The sequence below is a fragment of the Polyodon spathula genome, chromosome 18 (assembly GCF_017654505.1).
Source record: "Polyodon spathula isolate WHYD16114869_AA chromosome 18, ASM1765450v1, whole genome shotgun sequence".
NCBI classification, from domain to species: Eukaryota; Metazoa; Chordata; class Actinopteri; order Acipenseriformes; family Polyodontidae; genus Polyodon; species Polyodon spathula.
The window spans coordinates 22,546,177-22,558,499 of record NC_054551.1 but is presented as its reverse complement, the minus strand read 5'-3'; the positions used below and the strand labels follow the sequence as shown (position 1 = coordinate 22,558,499).

The 12,323-nt window shown below is 37.7% G+C and overlaps 1 protein-coding gene across 2 annotated transcripts in view; it reads left to right on the top strand.

Moving 5' to 3' along the window:
- Positions 1-403: 403 nt before the first annotated feature.
- The window catches only part of LOC121331240 (UDP-N-acetylhexosamine pyrophosphorylase-like), a 12,939-nt gene continuing 1,019 nt past the window's right edge, over positions 404-12,323 (top strand). Inside the window, exons 1-10 of one of the 2 annotated variants that reach the window (XM_041278500.1) lie at positions 404-507; positions 1,079-1,389; positions 3,063-3,267; positions 5,919-6,094; positions 6,954-7,126; positions 8,121-8,314; positions 8,579-8,719; positions 9,493-9,681; positions 10,029-10,070; position 12,323. The exon at position 12,323 is cut by the window's right edge and continues 66 nt beyond it. In XM_041278500.1, coding sequence (XP_041134434.1) covers positions 1,113-1,389; positions 3,063-3,267; positions 5,919-6,094; positions 6,954-7,126; positions 8,121-8,314; positions 8,579-8,719; positions 9,493-9,681; positions 10,029-10,070; position 12,323 — 1,398 coding nt within the window. In that variant the 5' untranslated portion in view covers positions 404-507; positions 1,079-1,112. The remainder of the gene's footprint in view (positions 508-1,078; positions 1,390-3,062; positions 3,268-5,918; positions 6,095-6,953; positions 7,127-8,120; positions 8,315-8,578; positions 8,720-9,492; positions 9,682-10,028; positions 10,071-12,322) is intronic. The other variant, XM_041278501.1, reaches the window with a different exon arrangement.

The window sequence follows — 12,323 nt, the reverse complement described above, 5'->3', positions numbered from 1 at the left end:
ATTTGTGTCAACACGTTTAAATCGTTGTAAATCTGAAACTGTCCAGAATTAGCAAATGCAGTTCTTTTGGAAAACAGTTTGTTGTTAAGAACCTGTCGAATGCTTTAATAATAATAATAATAGATAAATAGTAATGTCGTATTGATATATCCTGATAAAAAAAAATACGCCTACGGTACACATCGGTTGGCCCTGGCAACGTTTAGGTGTGCGTACGTGTCATTGGAAAAGGGTTTGGTTGAGGCCACACTGTCTATGACTATTATATAAATAAATAAATAAAAAAATGTGTTTTTGCAATGGTGGCTTCGCTTCCCGTAATAGGCGGTGTTTAACAAGCGATGGGCGTTCCTGGTGAAACTGCCACGTCAAGATGACAAATGTAGGAGGAGGGTGGTTGAAGTCCTAGGGGCGGAACCGAAGGGAAAAGAAAGAAGGATGGAACTCAGACTGTATTTGATACAGTGGTGACAAGTAAGTTTGTGTCGGCGACAGCTCCGGTTCAAGGTATGTATTTATCGCTTACGTTCTACCGTAGGTAATTGTTTAGCACACTCACAGGTTTAGTTCCGACGTTTGCTGTCAGTGTGTTGAAAGGGTCTGGTAAATTTCTATCGACATATGGACTGTGTATTATTCATACCAGCTCAAGCCAATGAAAGATCACAACATGTACAGTAGTGGGTTATCATGCTTGTGTTTTCTTTAGCTGTAAACTACTGCTGTGCAAGTAGTCGAATTTAATGATTCATATTTAAAACTGTAAGTAGTTTGTTTTTTTAATTCTTATTGTTAAAACCTAGGCATTGCTGTCAAACAAACACGCTCCAGCAGCATACTTTTGAACTGTGGTACCCATAGCTAGTTTTCTGCTGCCTTCCTTCAGTATTGTATATGTTATTGACATCCAGTACAGGCAGCAGTTAATTACTGAGCCATAATGAACAAGATGAACAAGAAGTTCAGTATGTTCAAAGAAATGTGTGATGTTCCCTTCTGCTGCACTATTTTAAACCAGATTTTTCGAAAGCTGTACTATAGACAAAAAGTGTTAGTTGTGTATTTCTGTTTTTGTTAGATACTTAGGTTGCGTATTATACTCCTCTGTTACAATGGATATGAGAATGATCCGTGAGAAGCTGGCTGAAGCTGGGCAGGACCACCTCTTGCAGTTCTGGGGTGAGCTGAGTGAGGCAGAACAGGCTGAATTGTACCTCCAGCTGCAAAGTATGGATTTCCAGGAGTTGAGCAGTTTCTTCCAGAATGCTATGAAGGTGTCTGGCCACATCAAGGAGGAGAAGATCGATGAAAAGATGGAGCCAGTGCCCAGGGAGGCTTTGGGCAGCGTCACACGCGACCAAGACATGTTGAAGGGGTGGGAGGAAGAAGGTTGGTAATATAACATTGAAAGTTCTGGCATTGTATCTTGCTTGAGTGCAAGCTACTGTACGTTTCTAATATCTAGCTACACCTTGACAGACAAGTTGACCAATGAATGGGACAAGCTTTCTGCTTTCCCGTGGCTGTTGCTGAGTAGTTGCACACAAATCTCACGCAGGTCTACATTCTCCAGTTTAGTGGCCAGTCAGTGGATTTCTTTTCCGTTGCGCTGTACATCTTTCACAGAACCAATTTCTAGGTAAAATACTATCATTTGGGGGTGTAATAAATTCAATCTGTCAAGGCTTGTGTTAATCTCCCTGGCTTCCAAAGCCAAAAGGCCTGTGGAGTTCACTCATGGTTGAATTATAACATGAGTACAATATGCAGTCCCATAGTGGAGCACAGGGAGTGGAAAAGGTCAGAAGGTCGCATCTGGTACAGTTTTAACTTAGATGTTTTTCTGTTGGTTTGTTACTTTTGGGGGTATTGCCAATACAGTTACTCAGTGAATGTGTGACAACATCATGAATTATTTAAATGAATGCCAAACCTTGACGAGCAACTTGGCGTGGGTATGAAATAAGTTAGTACCGGTACATGATTTAAAATCTTCCGACCAGCAACACTCTGCTAGTGGATATAAAAAATGCATGCGCATGAAATGCCTGACTGCAATTTTAGTGAAGTCATTCCGTGATTGTTTGAGTTTCTGTTGTTATTGGTTGAAGCTGCAATAAAGAGCACAGACTTGTAATCTGTAAACTATTGCTTATTGCTTCATAGTGAAAGTAGTTTGGTATGTTTTAATGGTGTCTAAGGGCTAAGGGTTAGGTTTATTTTCCTTATTGGCATGTCTCTAAGCATCGACTTAACTATTTAAAAACAGTAATATTATATAAAAGTACATCAGCAGGGATATGAGACAAGTGGCATGTTTGCAAAGTCTAATATATAAGGCACAACAAGAAGTACTGGTATTTACACATTTCTTTGCAGAGAAGCAAACCTCCAATAATAGGTGTTTATGGTAGAATAACATATTTTTACAAGGCAGGGCTTCTTCCCAGTTGCAGTAGCTGATTTGGGAGTGTCATTGCTCACTAAAAGCATGGCTATCCAAACCAGTTCTTCCAGCGATGATGTCCATTAGGCTCAATACTCTAAACTTGTTCTCCTTGTATGTCAACTCCTTAGAATCCACTAAGTACCTTAGTATATCAAAACACTGGTATCATTTATGCAAAAGTAAGCCTATTGTTGAACAGTGTGTTCTGAACCTGTGTGTTATGTTTTTTGTAACTCTAATTCAGTAGACCAGTTCATGTTTTGATGCTCCTTGGGTTTTAAGCTTGGGACATCAGAAAAAGTTTTGCTGCCATGACTAGTAGTAACCAAGTAGAAGTTAATTTCTTTAAATGTAGTTTAAATCCACATTTCCCAGATTATCTTTAAGAGCATTGACTTCAAGTGAAGAAATACAAATGCAAATAAGATTTATACTTTTTTTTAATTCCTTCCTGGTGTAACTTTCATTTACCCCACCTTCATCCTTTTATCATTTTTTGTATATGTGAATATCAGTAGTGGTTTGTATATGTGAATGTTAATAGTGGTTTGTATATGTGAATGTTAATAGTGTTTTTTTGTGTATGTGAATATAAAATATTTTTCTTGTTCAGGGCTCCTCCACATTTCCCAGAACAAAGTCGCTGTTCTTCTTCTTGCTGGTGGTCAAGGCACAAGGCTCGGAGTCTCTTATCCCAAAGGAATCTATGATGTTGGTTTGCCGTCACACAAAACCCTCTTTCAGATCCAGGCTGAGCGCATTTTAAAACTGGAGCGGTTAGCTGAAGAAAGGCATAATGTGAAAAGCACAATTCCATGGTAAGAGATGGGCGAGATCTGAACCCATCAAAAAACAGAAAAACCCAAACATAATTTATTAACCCTGGCATACACATTACATTCCAGTACTGTTCTAAAATATCAGAATTGCATTGCATGTGCATGTAATATGTACCGTATCATTCTACTACGTGTTACCTAATCAAAGAAATTAAATAATATATATTCCAGTACCTAGTTCCATTGCTCGTATCTGGTTACACACCCTACCCTACCTTAACTTCACTAGCTACTAACTATTGTAAAACTTTTTTGTACACGCCTTCCCATGTTATGGGACAACCCTTCCTACAGGGTGTGTACAGCTATAGCCAAAGGTTTTGCATCACCTAGAATTTTAGGATTGAGACATTCATTCTTTTGCGGTCCATTTACCTGTCAGACGCGTCAGGTCTAATTTTTTTCACATGCGCTGTTTATTTTACACGTGCTGTTTAAATGCAGTTTTATTCACAGTGAAACAGGTATAAAAGGCACTGCATATCAACATGACACTCTCTACTGCATTTCCAGTCCTGCCTTACCCCTTGTTCACTGTATCACATATTTCTTCAGTCATGCATACTGATAAATCATCTTCTGATCACTCAATTTATTACCAAACACCTCAATAATGCGATCCAAGTAATTACTTTATTATTATAACATCTCAAAAAGATTGTCAAAAGGCCACGATTCCCAAAATCATGACACTACCACCACCATGCTTGACCGTTGGTATGAGGTTCTTACTGTGAATTGCAGTGTTTGGTTTTCGCCAGACATAACAGGGCCCATGTTGGCCAAAAGTTCCCCTTTTGACTCCTCTGTCCATAGAACATTGTTCCAGAACTTTTGCGGATCATCCAGGTTCTTTTTGGCAAACTTGAGACGAGCATTCATGTTCTTCTTAGTGAGCAGTGGTTTCTGCCTTGCTACTCTGGCATGAAACCCATTTTTGCCCAGTGTCTTTCTGATGGTGGAATCATGAACACTGACCTTAGCCGTGGCGAGAGAGGCCTGCAGATTCCTGGATGTTGTTCTAGGGTTCTTTGTGACTTCCTGGATGATTTTACACCTTGCTCTTTGAGAGGTACGATGTGCCTCTAGAACCTGTGAGCTGACAACTTGTTAACCAAAGTATTCAAATTGCTGACCCCAATTATCCCTTTAATTGGGTTGATTTAACTGGGGGGGGGGGGGCAATAACTTTTTCACACCTGCAGATTGCATGTTTGATTACCTTGCACACCAAACAAATGAAAGAAGCCACAAACTTTGGTGTCATTTTTTCTCTCAGACTCTTTCTATATACTACTACAACCCACAAATAGATCCAGCCAAATTCAATGTGAAAAATTTGTAAAAATGCAGAAAATCAGACAGGGGGCAAATACTTTTTCATGGCACTGTGTGTGTGTGTGTATATATATATATATAATATATATATATATATATATATATATATATATATATATATATATATATATATATATATATATATATATATGTTGTATTCGATCCCGCAACTCAGACGGTTCGTTCCCCCTTTAATTCAGGACCCAGGACACCAGAAATGGAGTTTAAGCGCAAACGTGCGAATTTTACGATAAAAAAATGAATAAAACACAAACAAAAATAAACAAAACAAACACCTAGCTCTTTCTTGAGCACTAACTACTACACACAGGAACCTAATTAACTCTCAGGACGGCTAAGCCGTTTACCTGTCACACAAACACGAATCACCGTACTTTTCTTTTGACTGCTCGGAGACAGAGCACAGCTTCTGTCTCCCTCTACTCAGCAGTGTAGAGCAGTTTAGCTGCCTCTCTTAAATGCCCTGCACCTGGGTTTAATTTAACAATAGCTACCAGGTGCAGGGGATTATTAATAATAACACAATTACCAAAAATGTGCATACGCACATGTTTTCTGCAGGGAGGATATTAACCCCCTCCCTGCTGTATTACTATATATATACGTGTGTGTGTTTTTCATATATATGTGTCCAGTTTTTTTTGTTAAATATGTGGAAAACTTAAGTGGTATGTAATTCAATATTTTAAAATAACATTATTCAATAGGTTTCATTCGACTTTATGAAGCGAAATAAGTTCATTGTATAGGGTGATGCAAAACATTTGGCCATAGCTGTAAGTTATGGGCATGTGACATGCCTGCCTTATGCAAATAAGCCATTCCTTGGTAATGATATCAAACTCTTATCGACACATATAACATCATAAATTGTTCAAAATCTGAATCACGTTCTTTCCTATTGGAAGAACTTAAAATCACATTCCCTCCACCATTCTGTTTGACTTAAAAATCAGTTTTCTTACTTTTTAGCCTGAGAAACCATATGACTGGCCCCCCTTTTCATTGTGATGATAATGTGGTTTTCACACCTAAGACAGAGTCTATTTTAAAGGTAATCCTAGGTCAAGGTAGTCCAAGCAATCTAACTGAAAAACCTGAGGAAGTCTAGTAGCTTAAACTGTTGTTCATGCATTTAACTATGTAGTACCAGCATGCTATTACAATAGAAATGACTCTATTCATACGTAATGTTTGCATTTGTAATCTCTAGCATAGGTTTTGTTCAGGGTGGTTCTCTTTCAAACCATACTGCTAATTTCAATCCTTAGGTATATTATGACCAGTGGTCGGACTATGGAAGCAAGCAAAGAATTTTTTGCCCAGCATAATTACTTTGGCCTGAAGAAAGAAAATGTGGTCTTCTTCCAACAAGGCATGTTGCCAGCCATGGACTTCAATGGGAAACTGATTCTGGAGGAAAAAGGCAAACTCTCCATGGCTCCAGGTAATACAGTGTAATGTGAAAGCATTTCAAAGATTATTATTATTATTATTATTTATTATTATTATTATTATTATTATTATTATTTTATTATTATTATTATTATTATTTTGTCATTTATCAGACACTTTTATCCAAAGTGATTTACAGAGACTAGGGGGTGAACTATGCATCGCAACTGCTACTACAGAGGCACTTACAATAGGCCCTCAGTTTTACGTCTCACAAGAAGGTTAAGTGACTTGCTCAAAGTCACACACAAAGAGTGCGTGGCTGGGAGAACCTAGAACCTCCTGGTAACAAGCCATTTTCTTTAGGCACTGGACCACCAGGCCTCTCTAAGAATGTGGCAAAAAGTACATTTATATTTCAGTGGTACATTAGCAAGCAAGCAGATTAGTGTTTGTTTATTTAAGCACAAGAGAAGGAGGTCCTGTACTTTGATGAACCATGAGAGATGGTCACCAATTGGTAATTGATACAAATAAATGCTGTATACCCGAAAATACATGACTATCATTCACTGACTCTGCTTTTGTATTATGCGTTCAACTTACTTTTGATCACAATCCTGATAGTTTCCTTGTATTTCAGCCTAGGATTTTCCCATAACTTAGTCTTGTTATACAGATTAACTTTGATCCTTTTTAATTAAAGGCTAATACAATATTTGCAGAGTCCATTGTAAATTATAAGGATATTTAGCACCTGTACTACCATGTAGTAGCACAGGTGGCAGTATAACAAGACCGGTAAACGATGTTCACAGCTTTCACTTTTTATATAAACTTGTTCTTGCTTTTTGATGAATAATTTTCATTTGTTTTATACTAAATTCAAGGTGTGTATTTTGTTTTTTTAGATGGCAATGGCGGTCTTTACAGAGCACTGGGCGCACAGAAGATAGTTGACAACATGGAAGGCAGAGGGATCAAGTATATTCACGTGTACTGTGTGGATAACATCTTGGTGAAGGTGGCTGACCCCACCTTCATTGGATTCTGTGTGAAGAAAGGGGGAGACTGTGGAGCCAAGGTAAGAGTCTGCAGTGATGAGAAGAAACTGTTCAAACTGGATGCGAGTCCCTGATTGTGGAGCAAAACACAGCATCATTTCATGAGATGCATTCTTCAAATTGGACGCATGGTGGTGCTAAAAGCTTCTAAATTCTTCCAAAAACTTCCAAAAATAACAAGACTGGACTTGAGTGCATTCGGTCAATTAAGTATCTGCCCTTGTAAATTGTAAAAGGCATATGCATGTATGTATGTGTGTAGTATCTGTGTAAACATGGCATGCATGTATTTCTGAATGTAAACGGCAGTATACTGATGATTGTAATGCTGTTTAGCTTTTTTTTGTTTGTTTGGTTGTTTTTTAGAAATTTCTTTAAAGTTAGCATTAGTCCACATGTCGTTATAAGCTGACCATCGACTTGTGTCCTTAACTAGGTAATTAGGTTTACATACCCATTAAGTCCACTCCTTGAGTCCTTAATCCAAATGTATGGGTGATTTTAAGTAGGTTTTTTTTTTTTTGTTGTTTTTTTTTTTTTTTTAAGTTGTAGGTGGAAAAGGAAAAACACACCCTGGTCAGTTTCCTTTCCAGTCAGTTTGGGATGAATTAGGCTAATTATATTAGGATGAAATCTGTTCTGAATTTTGTTTTGTTTTTCTGGAGTTCAAGAATACTGGCGCTAGGTGGATTGCCAACCATTGTAGAAATGCATTGATGTTTGTCATTTCCGGCTAACTCATTCCTCTGTTTGGCTTTTACTGTGAAATCAGTAGTTGTTGTTGAGTAATGCAGATTATCTGAGTCATGTTGCCACAGTGAACAGACTACTCTTAATGTTTCTTTGTTGTAGTACATGAAACAAGAGATGATTATTGTAACAGATTAACCTGTAGAAAAGAGAAGAGCAGAGAAGCTAGTGTTTCATATTTCTATTGCAAAAGTTTTATATGGTAGGGTCTTTGAATATAGCCTTTTTGTTTGACCACCACATTGACTCTGTTCTGCTCTTTAGGTAGTGGAGAAGACAAACCCCACAGAGCCTGTAGGAGTTGTTTGCAAGGTGGACGGAAAGTATCAAGTTGTGGAGTATAGTGAAATCAGCCTGGCGACTGCAGAAAAACGCAGCTCGGACGGCCGGCTGATGTTCAGTGCTGGAAACATTGCCAACCACTTCTTTACACTGTCATTCCTTAAAGACATTGTCCAGTAAGTCACTTATTTAAAAAAAATATATATATAACTATGTATATAATTTGGATTACTCATTAGCTGCACTTTGTCAGAAAATGTGCCTTTACATTTTCTTCAAAATAAGGTACTCTGTCTCTGTTTTGGCAGTTTTATGAAAAGGTAAAGAAACATATGCAGTGTCTTTTAATATGCAGAGCATTTTGCAGTGTGCAGTGCAGCTGTAACATGTTTATGTAGAGTAGAGGAGATGTACAGATTAATTCACCGTTTCTCTTTCAGAATTCACGAGCCTCGGTTACAGCACCATGTGGCACAGAAGAAAATTCAGCATGTGGACTCGCAAGGACAGCTAATCAAACCAGACAAACCAAATGGGATTAAAATGGAGAAATTTGTCTTTGACATCTTTCAGTTTGCCAAGTGAGTTCAGTAACTTTCCATCCTGCTTTAACATATGTGGTGCTGGCAGCTTGCTCTTCCCCCTTAAGTAATTGAACATTGTAAAAGCAAATGTAGATTTATCCTTCAGTTCTCTCATGCAGAATTTGAGACAGGATACAGTATTAAACATGCAAACATTAGTTTTAGATAAAGCTAAAGAAACTAGTCCAGTGGACAAATGATTTAGTTTTAAAAGGCAGAATGTTTGACAATTAAAGCAGAATCCTCTGATCTGAGGAATGTGTAATTGGGTTTTCAACATGAGGTGCTGCCTTTGAAATGGCTCTTTGTTGTAATGATTTGGGAAAATACAGACCTCTTATTTGCCTCTGTTCTTAAAACAGCAATGTAAAGGTCCCTACTGTCAATATTAAAGTATTTTTTTAGATCTATGTGCAGAATTTTAAACGGTTGCTCCTCTACTTTGTTCCTTTTAGTAGAGATTATATTTCTAATTCCTGCTGAAGCTATCTTCTTGCAGCTTGTGAGACTTTCTAATGGCACTAGGAGAGAGTTGTCAAATGGCTCCAGTTGTACACTGGAGTTAATAACTTCATGTTGGTGGATCTAAAACTGGGAAATAGGAGTTTTGTTTCCTCTTTTGAGTACATATTAAAATATTCTAAAGACAGCTTTTATAATGTACGCCTACATTTTATCAAGCATGTCTTCTTTGGTTCTGAACAGTAGAAACATTTGCTTGTATGTACCGTACGGCTGCCTGTAGTTTGTATCTTTTCTGTTGACACCAGGACCTTTGTGGTGTACGAAGTGTTGAGGGAAGACGAGTTCTCGCCCCTGAAGAACGCAGACAGTCAGGACGGGAAGGACAATCCCACCACAGCTCGTCACGCACTGATGTCTCTACACCACCGCTGGGTGCTCTCAGCAGGAGGGCACTTTATAGATGAAAATGGTACCAAGATCCCAGCTATCCCAAGGTAAACAAACATCTTTCCATTTGGAAAAAATTAAAACTGGGTTCCTTTATTACTTTGTGTTATGTGATGTTGTGCTAAAATAACTGTAAAATAGACATAGGTTTCCAGGTCACAAAAACCTAATTGATTTTAGTGTACTTTTTTTCCATTATTTTGTATTGATTTCTTTTGGTTTTTCATCTTTTCACTTGGTCTTACTTCTACACTTTTTTTTTCATATTTTAGTGTGTCGATTATTTTATATCACCACAGCTGAGGTTTTAGAGCACACACACACACACATTCAGTATGTTACTTTTGTGTTTGTTTTTTATTAACTGTCATTTATTCCTGTATGTCAATTCTAGAAATGGAACTTCAGGGACAGTCACACCTGACCTCAGTCAGAAGTAAATATGTTCTGGTTTATATATGGTGCATGGTGGTGGGGCTTTGCTTTCTTCACAGACAATGTAAAGAATAGCTTTAATACAATGTAAGGCACATAGGTGCAGTTAGTGAATTTAACAGCACAGTCTAAAGGCTGCTATTGTTCGTTTTCACACAACTAACAGAAGAATGTGGTGCATGCTGGGAGAAAGGTGCTTGGGCATGTTTTGCAATCAGTGATTTCTTTAGATTACAGCTCTGTTGTCACTGTCTTTAATCAAGTTTCTCTGAAAAAAATAAGTTTGTTGGGGGAAAAAAATTCATGACAATATACGCAGAACTGTACACTGTAAGAAGTATACTACACAAGAAACTCTTTATTTAAGAACTATGTGGGTTTTTTTAATTATTTAAGAATAATATTCATGTTTGCTCAAAAATTATAATATCTAGTCCATCCCCTCCTTAAAGATCCACAAAACAAAAAGAAAACTAAACTCACATTCAAGTCCCACCAAACTGTCTCAATTCAGTTACAGATTTACTTTTTATATATAAAATGGAAATGGTACCAAATACACTAACAGTAAGACATAGTATTTAATTTATCAAGTAAAACTTTAACCACATCCCCAAAAAGCAGTATTGAAGTGTTAAGGGCGAATCTAGTTTTGTCTGGCCAATCTAGTTTTGCCAAGGGCTTCTGGGCAAATCCCGAAGTTAGCACTTAGTTCGGCACTTGCCTGCGTCCAATCAGGAAAATTTTGATTGGCCCAGAACTTGGGCCAAGTCTAGTCTAAAGCTTCAACATATTTGAGTCCAGTTTTGCATTTCTACACTCTCCTCTGCCAGCTTCCAAATGTGTCCCAGGGTACCTGCCTCACCTCCACTTCTGACAACAGTATAGCGACTGTGCGCTGGTTTTCCAGCGGCGGTGCTGAAAAGGCAGGACACCAGGGCTGGTTTTATTGGTGATTAGAACAACTCTTTCTTTATTAGCGCTCTCTCTCAAAAAGTTAAAAGTCAAAAAGTCTCGCTACTTGAAGGCAAACTTGCCACACACAGGTGGGTAAAAATGTCAATAACTCAATTACTCAGTGCCCAATGAGGCATTACAAGGGGACTGAGTGGAGAAGCTACTAGAAAATAATAAATCAATTACAAAGTGCTAGTCGACAATATATAAAAAAAACATGCACTAATCAAATCAAAGTGTACAATTATAAAAATAAAACATATAAGTGACAAATACGTGAAATATAACGGGGGCATTATTGACCTTGTTACAATCTTAACTTGAAGATTTTAATGAAGATGAAACAAAAGAAGATTTGAACACGAACAATTAACATGTTGTTTCTCTCTCTCACCATGGATGTTGAAGTACTGGACGAAACTAGACTCGTCCAACTTAACTGCATGGGCGAACCAGATTCGCCCAGCATCGAATTCAAACCGTTGAAAGAAATTACACTCGCCCGGGTCAGCCCCGAAATTCAGACAAAACTGTTGAAAAAACGGGTTTCGCCCAGTCAAGTTCTGGGCCAATCTAGATTTGCCCGATTGGATGCGGGCGAGGGTCGAAAAAATGTGTTAACTTCTGGATTCGTCCAGAAGCCCTTGGTGAAACTAGATTGACCCGGGCAAAACTAGACTCACTAGACCACCAGGTTTTGCCCTTAACATACTTTTAGTACTTTTTAATGTAGCTGGTATTTGGGTGGTTTATTATTTTAAAAGGTAGTAAAGAAACACACTGTAGGGGTTATTTTGATCACCAATAGCTGAATTTTACAGAACTGGAGAACTACCCTGGATAGCAAAGTGTTCCAAGGCTGGCTTGTCCTAGCAATGTATACTATACATTGATGAAATCCACCACGTAGACATTTCCTTGTATTTAAATTTCTTTTACAGTAAGTCAGAAAATGCTTTAAAAAAATATTTAAATAAACACATTCAGGTACTAACTTTAGACTATATATAGTAATTATTGGTTATCAGGAAAGTGGTAAAAAATATATAAAATGTTTAAGACAATCCAAGAGGACTTCAGCCTAGTTCTAAAGTTGGACTCTCAGAGAGAGCTGCTAATCTATTGCGTTTAAACACATTAGATTAACCTTTCGTTTTCTTGTCAGTAAAACATTTCTCTTCCCTGCTCTGTCATCAAATTTCATTCCAATCTTAAAGGCACATGTTTCTTTCTTACAAAAATACACAGAACAACAAATACATTTTCAATTTTTTTTTTTTCTTGCTCTTATTTTAGC